The 23575-nt window shown below is 53.2% G+C and overlaps 9 protein-coding genes across 9 annotated transcripts; 5 read left to right on the top strand and 4 right to left on the bottom strand.

Moving 5' to 3' along the window:
• Positions 1 to 155: 155 nt before the first annotated feature.
• BJX67DRAFT_381324 (uncharacterized protein) lies at positions 156 to 2385 on the bottom strand (the record flags this gene model as incomplete). The annotated part of the gene is made up of 4 exons (XM_071032997.1): positions 156 to 1208; positions 1266 to 1669; positions 1743 to 2305; positions 2381 to 2385. 4 exons carry the CDS (start codon positions 2383 to 2385, stop codon positions 156 to 158), a joined length of 2025 nt encoding a protein of 674 aa, XP_070885974.1.
• A 134-nt stretch (positions 2386 to 2519) lies between these two features.
• On the bottom strand, positions 2520 to 5390 carry BJX67DRAFT_110337 (uncharacterized protein). Its single transcript, XM_071024313.1, has 2 exons — positions 5252 to 5390; positions 2520 to 5192 (listed from the first exon to the last, which is right to left on the bottom strand). Exons 1-2 carry the CDS (start codon positions 5272 to 5274, stop codon positions 2759 to 2761), a joined length of 2457 nt encoding a protein of 818 aa, XP_070885975.1. The 5' UTR covers positions 5275 to 5390; the 3' UTR covers positions 2520 to 2758.
• A 366-nt stretch (positions 5391 to 5756) lies between these two features.
• BJX67DRAFT_353671 (t-SNARE syntaxin) lies at positions 5757 to 7580 on the top strand. The gene is made up of 4 exons (XM_071029137.1): positions 5757 to 6329; positions 6384 to 6565; positions 6617 to 7177; positions 7236 to 7580. Exons 1-4 carry the CDS (start codon positions 6074 to 6076, stop codon positions 7269 to 7271), a joined length of 1035 nt encoding a protein of 344 aa, XP_070885976.1. The 5' UTR covers positions 5757 to 6073; the 3' UTR covers positions 7272 to 7580.
• A 414-nt stretch (positions 7581 to 7994) lies between these two features.
• BJX67DRAFT_110848 (YoaK family protein) lies at positions 7995 to 9597 on the bottom strand. The gene is made up of 2 exons (XM_071024315.1): positions 9048 to 9597; positions 7995 to 8983 (listed from the first exon to the last, which is right to left on the bottom strand). The coding sequence occupies exons 1-2, from the start codon at positions 9403 to 9405 to the stop codon at positions 8364 to 8366; spliced, it is 978 nt and encodes a 325-aa protein (XP_070885977.1). The 5' UTR covers positions 9406 to 9597; the 3' UTR covers positions 7995 to 8363.
• A 3134-nt stretch (positions 9598 to 12731) lies between these two features.
• On the top strand, positions 12732 to 13451 carry BJX67DRAFT_381328 (ClpP/crotonase-like domain-containing protein; the record flags this gene model as incomplete). The annotated part of the gene is made up of 1 exon (XM_071032998.1): positions 12732 to 13451. One exon carries the CDS (start codon positions 12732 to 12734, stop codon positions 13449 to 13451), a length of 720 nt encoding a protein of 239 aa, XP_070885978.1.
• A 197-nt stretch (positions 13452 to 13648) lies between these two features.
• BJX67DRAFT_110904 (M50 family metallopeptidase) lies at positions 13649 to 14956 on the top strand. The gene is made up of 4 exons (XM_071024316.1): positions 13649 to 13921; positions 13976 to 14338; positions 14413 to 14457; positions 14516 to 14956. Exons 1-4 carry the CDS (start codon positions 13736 to 13738, stop codon positions 14735 to 14737), a joined length of 816 nt encoding a protein of 271 aa, XP_070885979.1. The 5' UTR covers positions 13649 to 13735; the 3' UTR covers positions 14738 to 14956.
• A 338-nt stretch (positions 14957 to 15294) lies between these two features.
• Positions 15295 to 17314, bottom strand: BJX67DRAFT_381330 (putative pH signal transduction protein PalI; the record flags this gene model as incomplete). The annotated part of the gene is made up of 3 exons (XM_071032999.1): positions 15295 to 15772; positions 15837 to 17070; positions 17125 to 17314. 3 exons carry the CDS (start codon positions 17312 to 17314, stop codon positions 15295 to 15297), a joined length of 1902 nt encoding a protein of 633 aa, XP_070885980.1.
• A 2502-nt stretch (positions 17315 to 19816) lies between these two features.
• Positions 19817 to 20489, top strand: BJX67DRAFT_110956 (uncharacterized protein). Its single transcript, XM_071024317.1, has one exon. The coding sequence runs from the start codon at positions 19977 to 19979 to the stop codon at positions 20403 to 20405; it is 429 nt and encodes a 142-aa protein (XP_070885981.1). The 5' UTR covers positions 19817 to 19976; the 3' UTR covers positions 20406 to 20489.
• Positions 20490 to 20675: 186 nt separating this feature from the next.
• On the top strand, positions 20676 to 23503 carry BJX67DRAFT_388248 (glycoside hydrolase family 55 protein; the record flags this gene model as incomplete). Its single annotated transcript, XM_071034344.1, has 7 exons — positions 20676 to 20818; positions 20881 to 21155; positions 21212 to 21633; positions 21686 to 22051; positions 22106 to 22579; positions 22642 to 23399; positions 23500 to 23503. The coding sequence occupies 7 exons, from the start codon at positions 20676 to 20678 to the stop codon at positions 23501 to 23503; spliced, it is 2442 nt and encodes an 813-aa protein (XP_070885982.1).
• Between the last annotated feature and the right edge of the window lie 72 nt (positions 23504 to 23575).

Raw genomic sequence — 23575 nt, forward strand, 5'->3', positions numbered from 1 at the left:
GAAAAAGACAGCTATACGCGCGTTGCTACTCGCAAAAAGTAAGGATAAGTAACTTCCCACAAAAATCCACGAACGTAATAGGGTATCATATCGAATTATAGCGCATGCAATGGGTTCCGGGGTCGTAAAATGGGCTCAAATCTACCTTTTGGGTTTCACTGATCCCCCCATCCAGAATACCCAGCGGGACGCCATTCCTGGCCAGGATATGCGGTACTAGACATCATGATCTCTTCGCTGGAATCGTCGTCTGCTCGGACAGGGAGTTCGACCGGCGTGTCGAACGAATTCATTGCTCGGGCTGGGGGACGATGCGGGTGTTCGGGGCGGGTGGGGTGTGGTGGCGGCGGCGGGGGCGCATCGGTTAGGGAAGCGCGAGGATTGGGAGGAGGGGGGCTCCGTTTTTCATCCTGGGGATATTGGTGTTGGCCATGCTCCTGTGCATCTTCTTGGTAGGTAGGCAGGCGGGTGCCGTTGAGGACCCCCTCTGTCTCCTGGCGCCAGGATGCCGATGGGTCCAACGTGGTCTCATCAGAATCGCCTGGAATCGTGATTTTCCAGGGCAGCTCTTGGTCACCGACGCGGCTGGTGCGCGGGTTCGATGATCTGAAGGCGCCTAGCCTGAACGCGGGATCTGTTGGATCGTGTTTAGGAAGGTTCCGCTCCTCGGGGCGGGGCGCAAACGCTTTGGGGCTACGTGAGCGGAGATGGAGCTCTTCGGCGTATGTACGTTCTTCGGAACGGCCACGAGACGGCGGCGTGCGAGGGCTTGGGGAAGGCATGGGAGAACTGAACCGCGGCGACGAAACATGCGGTTGGCGTCGTGGAGTAGGCGGTGAAGGATATGGCGGGGAATGGTGAGGTGAGAGACGGGCGGGATCAAGGGGTGTCGGGTCACTTAATCTCATGCGCTCTGCACTCGCAGTGCCGCGGAGGTGTGGGTGAGGCTGAGCGGCGGAGAAGGATTCCGGCGTTTCGTGAGCAAAGTAACCTTCGGGCGGCGGCTGCTGGCCGTTGAAGGTGTTGCGACCGTTTGGGAGAGATACAGGGCGTTCGTGATTATCGAATGAAGAGATGGAAGGGCTGGCAACCCTGGAATCTGGTTGGGGGGGGGCTGGAACGAGGTGCGGTCTTGAGCTCCTGTTATCTGGGGAAGGTGGAACTTGCTCTGGTGGGCCAGATTTTCTGTGCTGGCGGCCCAAAAAACCCTAGAACAAGATTCAGAATTAATTCCACTGGAGAAATTGAAGCGGCGGGAAACTAACAGCCAGTCTATCAAAGGGCGTTTTCGGGGACTGCCCGGTCTTGAAATCAGGCGGATTCGAACCCATTGAGATGCGGCGAAACCGACCGACGTTCTTCAGCTTTTCCATGGGCGAGGAAGAGATTCTGTGAGATGCGCGGTCCCGCGGCGAGGAGCTTTGTTCTGGTCGGCGGGACAAGTCATGCTGGGGAGAAAGAGGTGACAGAAGCCTTGGGGTGGAAGATGGACGACCGTTGTGGCGGACCGGGGGACGTTCAGGTTGACTTTGAATAGCCTCACGCTGCGCCAAAGGGCTTTGAAGGTGATTGCTCCCACCACGGGGCCAATTTCTCCCGCCAAGATAACGCGGCAGGGAGTCGCCCACGTCGGATGGAAGTGAAACCTGAGACGAACTTGGATCCTGGGCTGACGGAAAAAATCAGCCACCACTGTGAAATAGGCTCCAATTTCAAGAGAAGCGAAAAGCTGAGGGACTCACCAAGCTTCTGAGCGAGGGGTGGTGGCGGGTCTAGAATGGGGTCGGCTTCCTCCTGTGCGCCCAGCGACGAAACGGATGGCAACTGGCGCAGACCTGTTTGCTGACCCTGGAAGTTCTCTCGATCTGGAATGTCGTGATGGATTTGAGTACGAAACTGGCGCCTTGGCTCTCTTTCAAGAGAAGAGGTTGAATCAATAATCTTGTCGTCCTGGTTCTCGTCGCTTTGTGCACTCGCTGGACGATACTCATCGCGTGGCTTAGCGCTGGATTGCTCCACATCCTGGAATTTCTGGCTGTCAGCGTTCCAATTCTTACTGGACGAACGAGAACGGTCGGCCTGATGCGGCTCCCCTTGTCTCTCAATCAGACAGGGATCGCTGGCGTGTGGTGGGCGCTGCTGACCACCAGTTTGTGTCGTGAATTGCCCACTGGTGGTGGGTGTTGAACGTCGGACAAGGTCTTCATCCCCACCCCTTGCCGCAACGAATTCACCTTCTTGGTTTGTCGTCCGTGGTCTACTCGAAGGGGTATCATGCATGTCCTCGGGATCTTCTAGATCAACGCTAGATTCAGTGTCAGGCTGAATGTCTGATAGCCGCACGGGCCTGTGATATCCACGACTCGATTGGAACCCCTACATCATCATCACCGGGATTATTAGAGGCGACAAAATCCAGAAGAGGAGAGGGTAGGTCGGAAATGAGCAGGAAAGAACAAGTGACTGATGGAAGAGGAATGAACGGATGAAAACACAGCATTAGCAAACATCAGTTCGTGTCACATTCTGAAATGCACCTCAAGATATTCTCAATTACATGCCTTGGTATCAATGAAATAGAAAACACAAAAAGTGGAAAAAAAACAATGGAGGATGGAGAGGAATTTGAATATTTACGACCGCAAGCATCCATACTATTCAATGAAACAATTCGATGCCAAAGGAACGAGAGTGCCGGTGGGAGCAGGTGAAAGGAGTAAAAATGGCAGAATGCAGCAAAAGAGACCTGAAAACGAAATCAAGGCTCTACCTTTTCGTTTCCCCCACTACCCTTCCATTTACTCCGTCCTTTGGAGAACAGGCCCTTAGCCGCCTTGCCAGCTTGGCCACCCAAGACTCCAGCAGTGTGTAGAAAGTCTTTCCCTACCTGGTGTTGTTTCGTAGAACCAAGAGGAACCGAGGGCCGTCGAGTATGACCCGACGATGAGTGGGATCCGTCTTGAAGCGATGATGCGAGAGTTCCTAATGATGATAGTTTCGGGAACTTCGCGCGCGGCACACTGTTCTTGAATTCGTCAGAGAGAGGTTTGGAGTTGCGCTCAACGACATCGGAATGCTCGGGATGGGATTGGACCGTCACCTGAACCCAGTTGCTCAGCCCAGTATCAATGGCTGCAAACTGAATTCGGGTCCGGTCAAAAGCCTTGACACGTTCCTCTGATGACTGCATATTGAGAATGTCCTTGAACCCAAGCAAACCTGATTCGAAGGACGCGGACGGGGCTTGTGCTGGTAGCTCTGGAGACTGCTGGTCGCGACTGAAAGACTGCTCATCCTCAGTGCGTGCGGGTATCTCTGTGGTTTGGGAATGAGCAGACCCGGGGGCTTGGCTACTCGAGGGAATGTTAACACCGTCTTCCACTGGTGGCGGTACGACGGTAAGTTTAGGCTCTGAGAGTCCGGGCTGGTCCTTGCCACCTATGTGATCCCCTGCCTCCGACGTCTGACTGGTTGGCGCAGTTGCAGGAACCGGATGAATACTCTCTGGAGAAAGAGTGTCTTGTCCAGGGGTCAATGGTGGCTGAGGCTGCGCTTGTGCTACCGTGGTGGGGTTGTCGTCATCTGAAGGTTCTTCCCATGAAAAACGCCTTTGCAGTGCCGGCTGAGAATCTTGGGCTGGTGACAAAGCAGCAGGCACGGCCGGGGGAGCCTCAGACGCTGTTTGGAGTGCGTTGGGTGCAGCACCAGATAATTGGGATACAGAGGGATCGCCGCCATGCGGCTCATTCCAGGAGCTTTGAATTTCTCTGGGGGTAAGATTGTCCTGTTTTCCCGTTTGAGGAGGAGTGTCGTGATCCTGCTGGTCGGAAGGGGTGTTCTCTCGGCTCAAAGAGCGAATAATCTCTTTCCGCAATCGGTCATTCTCCGTATCTTCCGGGGAATTTTCCGCGCTTATCGACGGGATGATGACAGGGACGTGCTCAGCCGTTACGGTGGGGCCGGACGCCACATTCGTCTGAACATTGAGAGGGGCCGGTAAATCTCGCTTGGACATTTCGTGTCGGTGTTGGATGGAATCGGTGGTAGCAGAGTGCTGTTGAGTTGATGGTGGGGCTTCCTGAGGGGATTCTGAGGGTGTGCCAGTGGAAATTTGAGCCAAATCAGATGACGCGCTGATATTGGTCTCTGTAATCATCGGCCTTCGCGAAGGACTGTTTCCGGGGCTGGGCAGACTTAAGTCGCGACGGTGTCCAGGCTTGAAGACAGCATTCGCTTCAGTTGGGGTGTCTGCGCCCTCATTGACATTCTCATTGGGATCTTCTTCGATTGTTGGAGTTTTATCATCGGTGGCATCGCGACGGGAGATAATGGGGCTTATAGCCGTGGTGCTATCGCTATTCGAGCGGGCTATACTGTCAGTCACAGTACTGGGTGTCTCAGGAACATCGAAGGCTTGATTGACTGCTGAACGGAAACCGAGAGAGGGATTGTGTTGGAGCTGATGTGGTTGGTTTTCTGGGTCTTGAATGCCCTGGGGATTCAATTCAGATGCAGGCAAAATGGGATTGAAAGCGGACAAGCGCTTCACATCAGGCAACGAGATAGCTGGAGGCTCGTTAGCAGTTATCGGAGTGGCGGCCGAATCATTGAGCTCCCCGGCTTTTCCTTCAAAAGCAGAGCCTGAATGTTGCACGGGAAGGGGCGCGCTGCTCTCCGGAGTCTCAGTAGGTGTATTATTGGTAGGCGGGGAAGCTACAGAAGTACTTGTAGCTGGCGTGCGCTGGTCTGTGGACGGCTGCACCAAGACTGATTGATGAGCCTTCTGCTCCTCGCGCATCCGCCTATAGATGTCCGCTGGGCGAATGATCGAGGCTGGCGGGTTGCTGGGGGTAGCTGGACTTTCCGTTGGTATCGTCTGAGCTCTCTTCACCGAATGAGACTGGTCCTGGCTGGATAGGGGAAGATGCGGGGTGCCTTTGGTGAGGGTGCTTGGGATATCCGGAGTGCTATGGTTCGCGCCAGCCGATTGAGCCTGTGGTGTAAGATGATCGTCGTCGTATTCATATTCTCCATACTCATCTTCCCCCCAATCGTCGCCATCGTATGAGTACTTCTTCGCTTCGACCCATCGCCGCGTCTTCGCGCGATTCACATTCGTTCTAAACGATACAGGGATATTTCCCCGCGGCTGGGGGGACCGTGGACTGCTGGGATCCGATGAGTTGAACGACCTAGAAGTGGAAGGAAATCAATTAGGGGCATGCAGCATGGTATAGACGCCGTAACTTACGGGCGCTGGGATGGGCCAGACATGGTTGTGACTTGGTGCTGTCTCAAGAGTTCATACACATTAGTGTGTCAAATCAGCGTAGACCCGTGGACTTGTGATAGGTATGCCCAACACCACGCTCGAAGTCCTGGCCTCAAATCATCAAAGGTGGAGAACAAGAAGAGGGCAGGTTTCGGAGGCGACGACGGCGGGAACAAGGCTGGAATGAGGGCAACCCGGCATAGGAGCATGGACCTTGAGGAGAGAGAAGACGACAATGTGTGGATGTGGTTCCGACAGAGGAGAAGCTCAATCAGCTGGTCTGCTGCCTTCTCCTGAAGCGGAAAGCGATGATTGTCACGGACACTGGGCACTGCCTGGGCGCCTGGGGCGACCGCCACAGGGTGGTGGTGCACGATGTGGCTGTGTATTCACGTGGCGCAGACTGCTCTGCTCTGCTGCTGGCTCTCCTGGGCAGATCTGATGTCCCGTGATCGCCATGTCTCATTGAGGACGCCTGCGGCGGTTTGGGACAACTTGAATTCAACGGCCTCGTCTCACTAGTGTTTGTAGCCTTGTTCAAGTCATTACTATGGACCTGGTGCTTGCTTCCTAGGTCTTCCTTCTCTCTAAGTTTCTCTTCCTTCGTTTGCGCCATCCAGAGGACGCCGATTTCCCAACCCACAGACACGTCTCCTGTTGTTGTCTCCTTATCAATTAGGTCAACCCTTTTCCCGTACGCATCCCCATCGCACTCTGACAGCGCTCGACGATTGCGGACCGACTCTTCAAATTGTGGGCCTTAATCTTCTGCTGTTGCATACGGCTCCTGCGACCTGCGATATGGCCGGCCCTTCGATTCAGGATCGCACGGGCGAGTTTCACGCCATCCTCGGACAAGCTCAGAAACGTGTAGCATCTTCGAAAGTCGGAACCCAGCGGCAGGCTTTATTATCGGACTCCCAGCGACGGCAGGCTAATGGCTCTGCGGATGCTAGTGTTGATGGTGGCAAGAGAAGATCAGAGTTCGCTCGACGAGCGGCGGAGATTGGACGGGGGATTACTGCGACGACGGGGAAGCTCAGGAGGCTAGCAGAGCGTGAGTACTGGTATAAGACAATGAACTCGGGTACGGGATCTAACATGTGGCTAGTGGCTAAACGGAAGACCCTCTTCGACGACCGACCAGTCGAGATCTCCGAGTTGACATATGTCATCAAGCAGGATCTTGCATCACTAAACCAGCAAATTGCTTCGCTCCAAGCACTCACACTTTCGCAACATCCAAAGTCTAACCGAACAAAGGCTGATCAGGAGGGGGAGCATAATGACAATGTATGTGAAGTGCGACGCGGATATAGAACAGGACGGACTAACGTTGGCTAGGTTGTGGTTATGCTGCAAGGGAAATTGGCGGACGTGGGCGCTAATTTTAAGGAGGTCCTCGAGGTCCGCACGAAGAACATCCAGGCGTCGCGTTCGCGAACTGAAAACTTCGTTTCCTCGGTCTCATCAAAATCTCAAGCTTCCCTAGATCCCCAACGGTCAGATTCTCCCTTGTATCCGTCCGGACGAAGAACTCCACAGCCAAGGGGCTCGGCGGACTTGTTGACTCTCGAACCGTCGAATCCATCTCCTCTGGGTGCGCCATCGGTCCATTCAGATCAGCAATTGTTGCTCATGGAGGAGGCGGATTCGAGTAACTCGTACATCCAAGCACGTGGCGAAGCGATTGACGCGATCGAAAGGACGATTAATGAGTTAGGGGGCATCTTCGGTCAGCTGGCACAGATGGTCAGCGAACAGTCTGAGATGATTCAGCGGATAGACGCCAACACGGAAGATGTTGTGGACAACGTCCAAGGAGCGCAGCGGGAATTAATGAAGTACTGGACACGGGTGTCAGGGAATCGTTGGCTAATCGCCAAGATGTTTGGAGTTCTAATGGTGCGTATCTTTCCTACGTTCGTTAATACTTTGCCAGGTACTAACTGGCTCTCCATAGATTTTTTTCCTTCTCTGGGTGTTGATATCGGGATAGACACGACTACAACTGTTTAATAATGTATCACTATCGGGCAGCGCCTCGACTTTGTCCAAAACGCATGATGCTTTTTACTTCCGTTCCTTCTTCAGTCACACACGGCGCAGCTAGATCTCGATACCGATTTACCTTCTCTAGCACATGTATTTATCTCCTTGTTGTTCGAAGGTGGCGTCCCGCCCCTCGGATCAGCGTATAGATTGAGAGCATGAATTCCCCAATCGTGTCGAAACATTCTCGTAACTTCAACTACCCCTCGTCTCTTATCTCTGAGGATTGCGTTTTCAGTACATCTCACATTTTCTCGGCACTCTCACCTGCTCATATGGCGATCAGTGATGTTGATCACCGAAGCGCCGGATCCCAGCTCTATGCTTCGGCTCCAAGGAGCTCCATTTGTCCATTGGAAGACGGATTTTGCCACTCCGTCTCTCGAACAGGGACTGGTAAACCGTAAGCTAACTTACAGGCAACATATCCGTGCTGAATAAGAGCTAGCCATTGCGCGATGGGGACACTGCTTGAGTCGTAGGGAAGCACACGCGTCGGGGCAAGCTTCAGGATAGATAGAGTGGCGGGTGCTTATTAAAGATAAGCGTCGCATCGCATTCTTGCGTAGGAGACGGATTTTCGCATATAGAAAAAGTGAGAAGGGGCCGGGGGCTTCGTCTGGCTAAGTGACGTGAGATTAAGGCCAGCAGGAGAAGTCGTGGCGACGTAGTCTGCTCAGCCTGACGGGCCAACTCTGTGCTTAGAGTGAGAATTTGTCGGAATTGCCTGTCGGATACTGTGTTTATCGATGACACACAAACGGTGATGCTGTAAGAATGCAGGGGTAGAGCACTGAGAAACGAGCAGCTGACGGAATGAGAACAATGAACTTTTGGGGTGTCTATTCAATGATGCGCGCTTGCTAGAAGTCACTCTATCGTTTGGTTTGATCATACAGTCGTAAACAAGGACCCCTCCCATGGGTGCCAGAATCCCGTATACCTGAATCTATGAGGATATAAGATAGAAAAGGTGAAAGGAGTTTGTAGAACATATGCAGCGAAGTGAAAGGATGCAGAGTGCAAATGAAGCACAATCTCATACAGACCCGGTCCGTTCTACCTTCCGGCTGCGCTCTCCTTTCCATACAAACCAACTGGCAGTGATAACGAACTTGATGCCCATGGCAAACCAGAGACTCGCGGCCATTTCCGTCACCTTCGAAATTCCACCCGCTGTCATGGCTCCGAGGAAAAGCGCAAGGAATCCTCCTATCCGACGGTTACGCCTAGGGTTTGCTCGTAATGCGGCCCCGAGGTTCGGATCAACCAGTAGATCACAGAGGAGAGTAGTGAGCACGACTGTTGGGAGCTCGTCAAATTCCAGGACCCGTGATGCAACAATTTGTCCCGCAGCTTGGAAAGCCAACAGGGAGATCGGTAGAACTTGCATCCATTCAATTGGAGCGCGAGGGTCTTCCGGCCTGGGTTCAACAACACCCAACTGGACCAAGAGGGCCGCTATGAAGATGGCGGCTGTCTGTACCCCAAAGGAGAGTATCAAGGTCGAACGACGGCGGGTACCGAGCGCTCGGCCTACGCGGATGAATACGATGTTCCCCACGATGAAAACTGTGAGAGCGATCAGGGATTTGGCCCAGAGGTAGGCAGGGTATGCAGGTTGTCCGGACGCGCCCAGCGCTATGAAAACAGTGTTTCCTAGAGCAGCATTAGAGACTACAGGGGCTCGGGAGGGTATCAAAGATGCGAAGGGAATGCTTACCTGTTTGCATACTGGCGAAACTTCCCCATGCATTGAAAGACAATCCGTCGATGAGCCCACTAACGAAGCCGCACATGACAAGAAAGATATCGGTGTATTGGGTGCTTATGTTGCATTCCATATGCCTGGAGAAGCTCGATTGCCAAGTTGTCAATTCTTCATTGGAGAGAGGTGGGTTCCCAGCGAGCGAGACTGTTGTACTTCCGCCTACGGACCAGATCCCAGCGGGATCCTTGGACTCATATTGCGGTCCTTGGGGGCCCGGGGCGGTATCCCAGTATGTGAGGTGATTGTTGCTCGAACCCGGTGCCGTTGTGATGGGCCCTATCTCCGCTTGGGACCTCGGTGGATTTTCCATGATATTGGTGGCGGAAAGGAAAGAAGAGAAAATATGGCCAACGGCAAGAATGAACTCTAAAACTGATGAATTAGGTATGCCAGAGTCGATTCAAGATTCTCTGCCCGGAAGAGCCCCAAAGGCCTGTGGATCTAACTGGCCTGATCCGAAGTATATGACAGATTCCGGAGAGACTTGGGGCGGCTGGGCGCAATTGGCAGTCAATATATGGCCACCCTTCCTCCATATGGCTGAGTTCGGGTTAATCCGCCCCTCCATATGGGTCTGGGTCTGTCGAAGGTCCGGCTGAAGAATCAATAGCGACAAGGCCAAGAATAGATTCCTAAACTCGTAAGCCCAACTCTGATCTGAGACCAGAAACCCAGGCCTGTCCTTGCCGATCTGTCAGGCATCTGGAGTATAGCCGGACGTACCCGTACGGACCCGCGTGGTCAAGTTACACCGTTGTGTTTCAAAGTGGCCATGTGAGTCGAGATTGCAAGGCCATGCGTTCACGCATCTGGCTGAACAGTGAAGAGGGACTGGATAACCTTGGTCGCTAACCGGCTGACCCCTTTCGAGGCTCCTGCGCGCATCTCGATTCCCGTATCTCAAAATGGGATGACTTGGCATGGACCTTGGCACATTCCTCTTGGGCGTCGCGGTCTGGCTCATTTTCCGTTCGTGAGTGACGAACACTGTGACGGCGCTGAGGACAAAGTCCAGCACCGAATGCTGATAGAGGGAAACGAGAACAGTCATTTGCCATGCAAATTACTCGTTATCTTACAGTCGATCGGTGGGGACCGCCAAGAGCGAGAGAGGTCGAAAGAAGGAAGAGATGTTGCAGGCAGCTTCGTTCTCGCTGTTTGGAAACATGATGTTCGAGGCTGTATCATGACGGTGGAGCGCTTGGCGAGGATGACGAAATTGTCAGAGTGAAGATAGCCGACGAATGATTCCGTTAGAACCAGAGAGACAAGAACGAGCGAGATTCGCGGGTTGGGGGAGGAGAGGAGAGGAAGGAGAGAGACAGCGGATGGGCTGAAAGGTTACTCAAGGGTGTCCTGGTGAAACAAATGATACAGACACACACCTCACCTCCTTTTCTTGTCTTCTGCACTTCGCAGGTCTATCCCAATGACAGCAGAGCCCGCCGTCTTCTCTTCAGTTATAATTTCTTTTTTCTTCGACATCTCCTGCGTGGTTCTGCACCGCCTCTTCTGGCCTCCGCTGGGAGAAGTCGCCAAGATGATCGCCCGCTCGAGACGGTCAAAGGACTGGCGCATCCACTAGTCGCTTGACGAGCACGAACCTCAATTTAAGCTGTCCACTTGCGAGACAAGGCCAGTGGCTTCCCGAGTGCTTGGCTGACCGATGGGCCGATGTTTCCTTTGCCATGGTTCCCTGTTTTGGGCCTTGTCCGCATCGTCCACGCTCCACAGCCATTGCAGGACACAGCCTCAGCAACCATGTGCCCCGTCCGGTTGGTCAACCGGGCCTGCGCCTGATTCTGGCGCTGACGAGCTGACCCGTGCTGGTCAGGGAAACGCGACTTGGCAATCTCTTGGGTGCAAAAGTGACCATGCGGAACCGGGGACAAGTGCAGATTCCAGCAGGCGGGATTCAGGGGTCGTCGAACGGACACTCATGGATGGCTGGTACTTGCTTCGTCATGCCATTATCTCCTCCAAAGTCCTCAATGCCGGGGAGATCTTTAATTGACTAGCACAGCTCTTGAAACCTGTGACGAAGGGTTCGTGCGATTGGCGTCTACCGACAACATCTCGACGCCAAGCGAGGCTTTGACTCCCGGCGAGCAGCTCAAACTACGCCAAGCTCGAATGATTCCGGTCGAGTATGCGTATTTCGGAGGGATCGCGTTCCATCTCGCTATCACAGACGGAGGAGAGCCATCACATCTGCACGTCTGACTCCGTCATCCGGTATCCGGCGACGGGAAAGTGTTGACGCCGCGATTGAGGGCGAGATCGTTGTGTGAGACTTCGCATGTCCTTATACTCAAAGACCCACTATTGGGCGAGAACAAGCTTGGCGAGACTGTTCTGTCCCCCGTTTGGGAGGAACCAGGTGGACGGCCGTGTCGATCCTTGAAGAGATTCAGAGGCCTTCGCATCCTTCCGAGGGCGCCTTTGTTTCCCCCCACCTTGTTGGTGCGTTTTGGCCGCCTCATTATCCCTTGTGCCGAAACTTCCCGACCTGGGATATAGTTTTGCTCCCCGATTCTCCATTGCCCAGTGGATTTGTTCCCTCCTGAAGTCATACTTCACGCATCTCTTGTCCTGTTCCATGTCAGTGCGTCATCATTGCTGGGCTTATCTTTGGGAATGCATTCACCCTTTGGGTGTGAGCCCACTTAGTCTCCGCGGCGGGGCGGCGGACTCAGAGTCGATTCAGATCCGTATCGGCGCGGGGTGGCATTTTCGCTCTGCAAACCCTAATTCTCAGTGTTGCTTGTCAGGTGGATAAGAGATTGATAGACGAAGGATATTGTTGAAAACACCCTGATAGGAGGGTATCAGTCCCAACCAATCGTATAATTAGAATATTGCATGTTCTTCCCAGCACCTGCAACCCTCGAGGACTTCCAGCCCCAGGGTCCTCCTACCCAGCCACCTGCACCAGTGACGCGTGGTATGGCGGGCCCTTCGTTGGCGGCCAACGCCTCGAAGGGGGGAAGCGTTTCAAATTGAACGATATCTTTCGAAAAGCCTCCAGATCTCTGACGAAATTCGATCCTACAATCTTGGGGTTGAAAACAGCCGTGCACCCCCCTCTCCGGGGTGATCCAGTACCCGTGTAGTGGATAGGACCGCGGGCCAAGCGCTTCTTTCCCCTAATGAAGCAATAGATATGTCTTGGTCGAACAGACTCCGACCCGCGGGTCTGGGCGCAAAGAGATCCGGCTCAGGCTGAAGAGACCGGAAATATCTCATACCCCAAGACATCCATTCTCAATATGATCTTGCGAGGCAGCAGCTTGCATAGCGGAAACGCTCATCGAGCGCAAGACATGATATGCCAGCGAGGCTGAGATCTTATTCTTTCGCACACTGACGCTGGTTACTTCTTTCCCAATGTTATAGTATCGCCATGGTCTCACATAGGAGAGGTGCCCCTTGTGTTTCTACCAACGCAAAATGGTGGTATACCGTTGAGCTGCTAGGGCGGATATTGGAGATTGATTGCATTCTCACCTCGGTTGGGAGCAAGCTGAGCGGGGTAAGCTCCCAACCTCTAAATCAAAAAGAAGTCACCATAGAGAGCGACATCGGCATATTACATTCTAACCTCTCTTCAGAGTCAAATAGAATATGCAAGCTAAGATGGCCGCCGCAGATATTCTCACAAAAGTCGTCCGCTCAACAAGCGGAGCACGCCCTGTCGTGACAGTGACGGTCTCCCGGCCATCCAAACTCAACAGTCTCAACTCGAATCTCCTCAATCTCCTGGCTCGGGAAATGAACAACATCCCCCGGAAGCATCCTGACCTCCTCACCGTAATCCTGACCGGCCAGGGACACAAATCTTTTATTGGAGGCGCAGACATCACCGAAATGGCGGCGTTGAACTCGTCGGCCGCGGCCCGCGAATTCATTACGAGGGTCCATAAGGCCTGTAAAAGCATTCGGGACTGCCCCGTGCCCGTGATTGGGCGCATCAACGGATACACATTGGGAGCAGGACTCGAAGTTGCAGCTAGCTGTGATTTTCGAGTCGGCTTAATCCGGTGGGGACGGACGCGTCGATTGCTCATGCTTGGGGACAATATATCTTCTGTGGAAGCTCTGCAGTGGGGTCTCATTGAGAAGGTCGTCGAGGCAGACCGTCTCGACCATGCGGTCGACGAGTGGGTTCGACTGCTGGAGAGAAGTGGGCCGCTCGCCGTTCGTCGGCAGAAGAAGCTCATTCAGCAGTGGAAACGGCTGGGTTTGGACGGCGGGATCGAAGCTGGCATTCCGGCGTTTGGGGAGTCATTTGAGGGAGATGGAGAAGGCCCGAATATGCTATCTGATTTCGTCGAGAGAAGACACAAGGGCCAATAAATGCCATTCATCCTGGAGATGAGATGTGTACAAAGCAATTCATGAGCGTCAGCCCTGTCGTCACCCCACCCCAGCCACACACACTTTCCCAGAAATAGCACAGGAGACGTTGTGGGCAGCCACGCGCTAACCTATTTTAGTAAAGAATCTACAAGCGAACGCGTCGAGCGAGACTCGGACCAGGCGCCAATTTATCGGCGATAAATCCAATCAAGGCTTCTTCAAATGCCTTCAGACATCCCCCTTCGACACGATACTCAAGCAAAACATATAGAAATACTATCATGGCGCCGCACCATGAATTTTTCGGCGAACGCGCCGTCGAGACCGCCCAGTCTCATCTGTACAAGCGCGACCTCACCGTCAACCACACCCAGGCCGTTACCCTGGGTATTATGGCCGTCTATGTCGTCGTGATCGCTGTCCTGTGGAACCTCCCCTATCTCCGATACTCTTTATGGCCATTCAAGGTAAGCTGGCCAACTCGAGGACGTTCGGCTTGCAACTAACGGGGAAAAAAAAAGATGCTTGTAATTGCCTTCCATGAGTTTGGCCACGCGATAACAGCCTGCTGCACCGGTGGCCGCGTAAAGTCCATCTCGCTCGACCCGCACGAAGGCGGCGTCACGCACATGCAGGGCGGAATCAGCGCTATAACCCTTCCAGCGGGGTACCTGGGTTCATCAATTATCGGGGCGCTACTTGTCTTCGCCGGGTTCAACATCATCGCGAGCAAAGTGGCTAGTATCGTTCTGGGCATTTGCTTTCTTTTGACGCTCTGGTGGGCACGCAGGGATTGGCTGACGATCGTTACGGTGCTACTGGCGGTGGGGTTGCTGGTTGCTTGTTGGTTTATTGCGCATGGAGAGGCGCTGCGATGGGTCGTTGTGAGTCTTCCCTGGCCTACGTTATTTACCGTGGCCATTCCCGGAAGAAATAGCAATACTGATAGACAGTGCAGTTGTTTATAGGCGTCATGTCTTCGCTATATAGTGTTTGGGACATTGTGAGTTCCGCCTACTCTTTATTCCTGCAGTTACCCAGCTAATTGATGCCCTGCCAAGTGTGACGACCTCATCCTCCGAAAAGTCAACTCCTCCGACGCGAGCGTCTTCGCCCAGCGATACGGTGGCTCCTCTCGCTGCTGGGGCCTTCTCTGGTCCATGGTCTCTCTGATCTTCATCGCTATCGCGATTGTCGCTGCCATCGCTGCGTTCCCGCAGTCGTTCGGCGAGCAGGAAGATGACTCTAAGGATTTTCTTCCGACACGGTTCAAGATGTTTTAGGAGTTGGCTATATTTTTTTTATTTCTATTTTTTCCTAGTTTATGACCAGGTTTAATGATTGGTGGAGTTTGAGCGTGTTTTTGCTTTGGGCCTTGCCGATGGGGGATCGTTGTATTTTATTGTCATGTACCTTAGCTCGGATTCATGACTTATGAAGGGATGCCAGCAGAAACAAGCAAGCAAGCAAGCTTTGTGTCGTCTTTAACCTGTTACCAAGAAGATAACATGGGGTAGTCACAACTCTGTAAGACTAATGGTGTGACTCCAAAAGGCCTGAATTAGATCTAGCCATATTGATATCTACTTATGTACAAACCGCTCACGCCCTAGCTCTGTACACTCCGCCGGGATCCGCCAGGGAGCCGGAGGATCGCTCGTTGAATGGCACTTGCATCCGTATCTTCCACATCACGGACTAGGGTGGGGTGAAGTGTGATGTTACCTGGACGTACCAGTGGCTGGGAACGAGCAGCTGATAGTCTGTTACTATTCGATAACGCCAGACGCCGACTCCATATCACAAAGCAGAGAGATTGAAAACATCAAAGACGAAGTATTCAAGGAACTGGGTATCGCAAAACATTCGGACGAGAGAGTGGTGGCATGCGCCCGCCGCGTCCCACGCCAGCTCGAAGGTCAAAGTCAGGATTGTTCTCAAGTAGGACGTCGCGCTTCTGCTGGGCGGCTTGCGCTGGCATAGGTGGGGGGCGCCATTTCGGGTTGATGGGCCGCTCAGAGATTGACGTGAAGTGGCTTACTTCGCTAGCAGCAGGTGAGCTCGGACGTTCCACCCCGTTTTCCTTCAGTTTTTGCTCACCAGAAGTGCCTGGTGTCAAGGCAGAAGGTACCTGCGGGTTATTAACTGCCGACTCATTTCGACTCGTATACGTCGGGTCCTCATCCTCGTAGTACAGGCTACCGGAATGTGAACGGATATGGTACGGTTGGCCCGACTGATCCCGTTGATATGTTAAGTTTGGCTCGCTCGATTGGTATCCTTGTTGCGCCCAGTTTGCGCGGGGAGGAACATATGTACTAGAAAGAAGAAATGGAAATTAGCAGGCTGCGGAGCAGGGAAATTTGGAATGTTGGGTCTTACGGAGACCGGCTGTAAAGACTCGACGGGCTGACAGGTTCAGGCTGCCCTTCGTTCGAGAGAAGATGCGGTTGGCGGGGATCAGGCATGCTCTCCTGCGGTTCGGACTCTCGCCTCTGTTGTGGCATCATCTCAATTGCTTGACCAACGGGTCCTGGTTCAGCTGACACGGCCATCCCGACGGGGCCAGGAGATTGTTGACGAGGCGAGGGCCCGCGATAGCCGTATTCGTCTTCGCCCATATGCCGTGACCCAGGGCCATACCCAGCTGCCGCCGGAGGTGGCCGGTATCCCCCACGTGCCATCAATCCTGGTGGACCTCCACGCGCTGGACCCAGAGGACCACCTCGACCAGGAGGGGGCCCACGGGCATTAGGCCCAACTGGAACTCCTCCGTATGGACCGCCGCGGCCATAGCCTCTACGAGGCGGATAACCGCCCCGTCCGCGTGGCGCGAAGCCAGGAGGGCGGGGCGCTCTTCGCTGGTCCGAATATTGATCGCGCAGTCTAGAGTCCGGGAGACCCGGGGTACGCATTCTGGAACCGGCACTGTACGGTAGAGGGGTTCCGAACTCATCTCGCGGGGCGTTATACGGCACGGGATCCCCGGGAATGCGCGCTGGATAAGTGCTGTCCGGACCGGAGAGGTCACTTTGCTTGTTCAAAGGCGTGCGGTCATCGTCGCTTTCCCGGGTGGTGGTGCGAAAGGTAGCGAATGTAGGTGCAGAGTCTGAGCTTTGGGACGCAGTGACGAAAGCCTCCTTCGCCTCGGGTGCTATGGGTTTAGGCTCATTCATTCCGGCCGCGGTGACATTCTGACGATTGTAGTAATTCTCCCCACTCATTTCGGCGTTCTCCGCAATGCGTCGCTTTCGAGCCTTGCGACTAACTAATGTTCGGCGCATTGCACAGGTGACGACTCCGCAAGTAACCAGGATGATGGTCGCGGCGAGCACAATCCATCCACCCCACGATAGATGTGGCACGAATAGCAATATATCAACCAAAAACGCGAGGAGAGAGACGAGAAGCGTCGGGAGCAGTAGGATCAACAGGCCGAGGAGGTACCGGGGTGAATGCGACGGGGCGTGGAAGTGAGCTGCTGCGGCGAGGCAAAGACATATCAGGGTTAGGAAAGCGGCGATCGGGTGGACGATAAGGATGGATGAGAGAGATTTCCGTGCGTCGGACGGGAGGTTGAAGTCGCTATCGCTACTTCCCGTGTTCTTAATGTCCTCTGCGATACTATTAGCAACCAAGGTTCAATAAATGGTCCATTCGCGCCACAAACCAGTTGTATAGCCAACATGAATCGCGGTGCATTTGCCGGCCTTGCAGTAGCCGAGGACGCCGTACTCGACATTGTCGAAAGTCGCCAATGGGATGTTCTTGACTATAGGAGTAGACAGCACGGAGAGAAGAAGCAGCACAAAGGCGACCAGAAGAAGGAGAGTTAACGGCGTCGCGGGCTTAAGTAGCATGGTGAAGACGGAGCGTGAGGCAGCCCACGGCCACTTGCTGCGAGACAGAAGAGGAAGAGAAGGAACGTCGGATTGATCCCCCTGACGATAGCGGCACCCGCAGGTGGGAAGATTGGAGCAGAAGGACGGCCTCTTGAGTTACAGCATTGAGCGTGGCATTGGCGTGCTGCGGCTCTTTCCCCCTCAGGATCCGAGCAGATGACGAGAGGCGCTGGAGGCGACAGAGCGACCGTTGAGGGGAGGGTCGCAGCGTTGTGAGTGGGGAGGCGGCGGAAACGAAGTTGTGTTGTCCAGACAAGAGCAGAGAAGAAAAGGAGTCGCAAAGAAAGAAAGAATAATACTGGAGTACTAAGGTAGTAGTATCTGACTAGTGAGGATGGTAAATGACAGAAGAGGGAATAATACCCATGACGGGCGGCTTCCTTGATTGAATTGAAGGATGAAGCTGGAGATGGAGATCCAGGCCTGGAGCAGCAGGAGGCCTGCCCAGGCGGGAGATTCCTGATGACTTAATCAATCACTGCCCCAGAAGACTCTACACTTTCCCTCTGCTTCCCTTCTCCGCTTGCACAGCTTCGACTTCAAGTTCCTACGGTCTACAGCTCTCATCGCTTTTCAGTCTCGCCATCTCCAAGGCCCTTGAGTCCTCACTTGTTTTCTTCCATGGTGGCTGAGTTCGACCAGATGAGCACAAGTCCACCACTGAAAGGCCGCATCGTGATTTGCTACCCACCATAAGACTCCATGCATGCGAGTTCCACCAGCAAAGCCTGTCTCCATCAATGGGATTCAGTCTCGTTGCGGACGACCATGGAACGTGGAGCCGAGCAGCGGCAGCGGGGCGGTGTTGTGTGGCTGCATCCATCATTCAGTCGTTGACTTTTCTGAAGATAACAGTCTCACAATTGTCTTCACTTTTCTTCGTCTCATGGTGGGCTGGGGTCTTATTGGGTCGTTACAGAGACGTTTGAGCGCAAGACAGACTCGGGTAAGATCCGCTCTCTCATCATGGAACGGCCGTCATCACTTCTCCGCGACGGACCTTCTTCCAGACAATCGAGAGATTCGAGACCCTCAAGACAGTTTGTCTCCGTTTGCTCGCTTGTGTTTTGTTGCCGAACAATTAATTGTGAGCCTTGGTTCAGGGTCCCTGCGACGCGTTTGAAAACGGTGGGGCACCAAGGTCGTCCTGGGCCTCCAATTTCAATTTATCCACGCTGGTGCCCATGCGTCGAGACCGCTCCACTCTCCGGAATATCTGATCTGGCGCCCAGCAAGCTGTGGGACGGAACGTGACTGATTCTGGAGTCGCGACCTCCTCGAAGTGGACTCTGCAACCTGGATGTCGAGGGGAGGTTTGTGCTGCGCTGGAGAACGCCCACGGTTTAGCGGCTCATACGGACTCAATGCTGCAAAGCGAGGGGATCTGTTTTGCCGATATTGCAGGAGCGGAAGAGACAGTTGGAAAGGAGGATCGGCTCGATCAACCTCAACATAAAGATCTCCAGTTTTAGATTTAATAGACAGATCTGGGCGAAGGTTCGATATAGAGTACCAGCGTCAAGACAATCGGTGACTGTGGCTCCATCGATCTCCTAGGCTGTCAAGCTTTTGTTCTGTGGATGAAGATTATTTCTCACTCATTTTGCTTGACCGCCAACCACTCTGGATCAGCTTACACGAATCTCCTTCCATTGTTGTTCTGGAAAGCTGTCTGAAGGCTTCGCATGGTGGCCTTTCAATGACCCCATCCCGGCGCAAGAGAAAAGTTGCGTTCTCATGGCATTCACTGGTCGCTCTGTGAGTCGCCTCACTCTTCTCGACCGTGTGCCAAGCCACCCCGTGGATCCCAGTCGATGATTCTCCTGGCGGCGTCGATCATTCGACATGCTTGAACTGTCTTGCGAGGTTTTCTTCATCTCTCTTCACCTGGGGACTGGCAAAATGAATCCAGAGATACATGCTGAAGAGGCCGCCCACATGCGATACCCAATTCCGACTTCTCGTGTCCTGGACATATTTAGTCGTTCTTCGCGAAGAGAATGCCCAAGCCCATGCTGCGCTGACACTAGTGCGGTGTCATTCGCATTATCAATGGAGTTGCGTAAGGAAACAGTTCCAAGGCGATAGTTCCGCTTCCAGTTGCATTTTTGCTTTTCTCACACCTTCATTCTCCTTTGAGGGTTCTTCATAAAGGCCGCGATGGTGCTTGCCATTCACCGGACCCTGATGGTGTGAAAAAGCTGCAACTGCATCTTCTGCAAACAGCATATCACATCTCAAACAACATCAAGAAGGGTCTGCAGGAAGCACCTCAGAATGGCCCCTTTCTGGAAATCACCTTGGATGAAATCCAAAATCAGCCTCAACAGTGATCAGCGCGACCAATTACTACCACGCGACGCGCGAGAAGACGACCAGCTGTCGCCAAAGGAGACTGCGTCACAATCTACCGTCTCGAGGGAGCGCTATGTTGGGTTCGGTATCGGGGGCGCTGGTAATATTCGCAAGTTCGATGCCCTTTTCAATTGTTCCTGACCGCGGAGGTACTGATCCCAGAGGTAGGGTGAAAACACGCAAACCGAGTGGGGAGAAAATCGACTCTTGATGAACGATCAATGAATGTGACGTGGGCAAAAGTGCCAGGAAAGGGAAACAAGAAATGGAGAATAGTTGGACAGTGGAGATGAAGAAACCTGGGCTTGAGGAGAGGCTTGGGGGGAATGGGGAATGCGGTACTTCGTTTTTGACTTCCCTTGGAATGCTGGATATCCCCAACCCATGCTCGCACCACCTCTTCTCCTTGGAATACAATCCTGGAATATACTCATTCAAGTCCTGCCGTTATCTTTATTGTACGAACTTCTTGATCTCGATGGGCTCTCTTATCCTGCTATCTCGCTCGATGTTCTTTACTGCAATCAATGCCTCGTCACAAATGGTCCCCAAGTCGGTATTCGAGTTTGCTACTGAGGTACGAGTTACTGAACTTGTGCTTGAGAGGTATGGACGTCGACGTACGAGCCGTACCGTTTTCACGGGATGCTCACTTCTCCAGTTGATTTTCCACTCAGAAGGCGGCTTCGTTTGAATCTGGATTCCCCGTCATGGGTTCGTCGCGATGGGTGATTTTGACTGAGGCTGTCATGCTAGACCCAGTTCAGGTATGCAAGAATCTTGTGGACCCGTCCAGACCTTGTAAATAATGTAGGAGAGATAAAAGCCTTCATGATCTCTCCTCCATCTTCCGTCCCGGTATTTTATCCTCTCTGGAGCTGTCGGACAGGGACGCGCTGACTTGCTTGCTCTGTGTGGTCCTTATGATTGATCTTGCCTAGGCCATTTCTCCTGTACCGTAATAATGGCATCTCCTTCTCCTTTTCTCCGGATATTGGCGCTGCTACTTTGCTTCCATAACTGGGCAGCTGCTCTGGGTAAAGGGAGACCCAAATTTGTGCCTGGATTGAACGATATACCGACACCGAGGTATACTCCTCGTCCGTCGTGAGTACTTACTGACTGGCTTTGCCCCGAAATTATCACGAACTGACGGCTAAGCCGAGTAGGGGTATCCCGTTTACAATCCAGAATTACGCAGCACAGCCATGGCACACACTCAACAATATAACCCACCAACCGAACCGGCCGTCTGTAACATGCGCAGATACACCAGGCTCTACCAAGTACTGGTATGAGGAAATAGAGCATAACGGAGAATCGTCTTTCTTGGTCCCGGGGTATAAAGACAAGTACAAAGTCGTTCGTAACGTGGTGGTCGACTATGGTGCCGACAATACTGGGCAGAACGACGCATCGTCAGCTATCCAGAGCGCGATCAGAGGTAAGACGACCTAATTTTTCCGTGTGTACTAACGCGCTGACAATGGAGCTACACAGACGGCCCTTCAGGAGGTCCGGCGCGAGACGCTCGCGCAATGGGAACGACTGGCCAGCCGGCAATAGTGTACTTGCCTGGGGGCACATATCTACTTAAAGCTGCATTGCAGCTTTACGTAGGAACCGTCCTGGTTGGGGACCCGACCAACCCGCCTGTGTTGAAAGCGGAACCCGGCTTCTCGGGGGACCATATAGTGTACGCAAAAGATCCCAACTTTGGCGGAACGATCAACTTCAACATCGGAGTTAAGAATATCGTTCTCGACTCGACCGGACTAAATGCATCTTTGGCTATCACTCTTCTTGACTGGACCGTCAGCCAAGCTACCCAGTTGTCGAATGTTGGGTTCAATATGCCCCAGAGTCCAACCGCCCACGTCGGCTTGACTACGCAATACGACTATAACAGTAATATCATAGTGGTAAGACCAGGCTGCTACACCGCTGAATTTTATAACGCTGAGTCATGAATAGAATGACTTGCGATTTACGGGAGGGAATGTTGGAATGAAACTCAGTGGACAGCAGTGGGTTTTTAAGAACATTGTCTTTACCGGGACGAAGACTGGAGTGGTTGCTGGAGGCACAAATATCATTTTTTTGGGATGTCAATTCAACAATGGCCACACCGGCATTGACGCGACTGGTACATCCGGATCCTTGGTGGTACTTGATTCTAGCGGCTCGGGTCTTGCGAATTTCGTGGTGTCAAGCAATCCTGATGGCGCGGGAAACTCAATCGTATTGGAGAACATTCAGAATACAGGGGCTACAGTGAGCCTTGGAGGGAAAGTGGTGCACAGCGGGAGTATCCCAAACACCTGGGTACGAGGAGATCTAGTAGGCCATTATTGCTCTGAGTATGGTAAGCGTCCTTGCTGATGGCCATCCCAGTACACGGCTGGAAACGAGATAATGCAGGGAGTCAACGGTCGAATGGTGACAACACCGCGTTCTCCAACTCTCCTGTCTGGGGGAAAATACTTCACTAAACCACCCCCAACATTCCAGGAATATTCGGTGGATCGGGTGTTGAATATCAAGAATGTCCAGGGCAGACCGGTCTACGGGGACGGAGCAACTGATGACACGCACAATCTCAACGAGATACTAGCAGAAAGCGCTAGCTGCGAGCTGATATATTTCCCCGCTGGCACATACATGGTGACGGATACCATCTTCGTTCCAGCCGGGAGACGGATTGTTGGCGATCCGTACGCTTCAGTTATTAGTGGTGTTGGTAGCAAGTTTCAAGATCCAGCTGCAGTTCGCCCCATGGTCAAGTTTGGATACCCTGGAGATGTTGGCGTGGCGCAAGTTAGCGACATGACCTTCACCGTTGGAGATATTCTCCCTGGATGTAAAATTGTTAGTTTGTCCCTCGATCACCCCCGCTGTCCCCGGAGGAGGTTAACAAAATGTCTGGCCAGGTCGAAGTGAATATTGCTGGCGCGGCACCTGGAGACGTCGGATTCTGGAATACTCACATCCGCATCGGCGGCGCAGTGGGAAGCAAAGTTGAGAGCCAGTGTACGAGTGATCCTGGTCAATGCAAAGCCGCCTGGGCCGCTCTCCATCTCACTAGTACGTCCTCTGCGTACATCGAGAACATGTGGGGATGGACAGCGGACCACGATCTCGACGGCGCTAACGGGCAGACTGTTTCTACTGGCCGGGGCCTCCTCGTGGAAGCTACTGCTGGCACCTGGCTGGTTGGGACGGGGTTTGAACATCATACACTCTATCAGTATAACTTTGACTCTGCGCATCACGTCTTCTCCACGATGCAACAGAGCGAAACTCCGTACTGGCAAGGGCCCGGCAATGCTCTGGCTCCTTCACCGTGGCAGGATAGCCCTGCCCCTAACGATCCAGACTTCTCGCAATGTACCGCAGAGGATTCTCTGTGTCGGATGGCACTGTTCGAGCGGATCCATGCGTCCTCGAATCTCTTCCTTTACGGAGGTTGTAACTGGGTGTTCTTTAACAACAACCAGAACTGCAACACCACGAGCGGAAAATGCCAGAAGAACGCGATTCAAATCCTGGACTCTTCTGCGATCTATCTCTACGGCACGAATACCAAGAGCACGATCAACATGGTGCTCGACAGCAACCGGGCGATCGCAACGGAGAACGAAAATGCTGGTGGCTGGGGAGGTGTTGTTGCGGCGTATCTCTACAATTCGTAGGATCTTCCATCAAGCGGTGGACACACCGATCTTGGTGGACGGCCCTCTGCTCGGCTGCAGCGCCTGTAGATTGCAACGACAGTATATAGTGCGAAGGTAGTCCGGTAGTTCATATATTCAAGCAGTGCAGGTTCGATTGCTCGATTATTATTATAAAGTCTTTCTTCAGCGT

The sequence above is a fragment of the Aspergillus lucknowensis genome (assembly GCF_044049455.1).
Source record: "Aspergillus lucknowensis strain CBS 449.75 chromosome Unknown BJX67scaffold_21, whole genome shotgun sequence".
NCBI classification, from domain to species: domain Eukaryota; kingdom Fungi; phylum Ascomycota; class Eurotiomycetes; order Eurotiales; family Aspergillaceae; genus Aspergillus; species Aspergillus lucknowensis.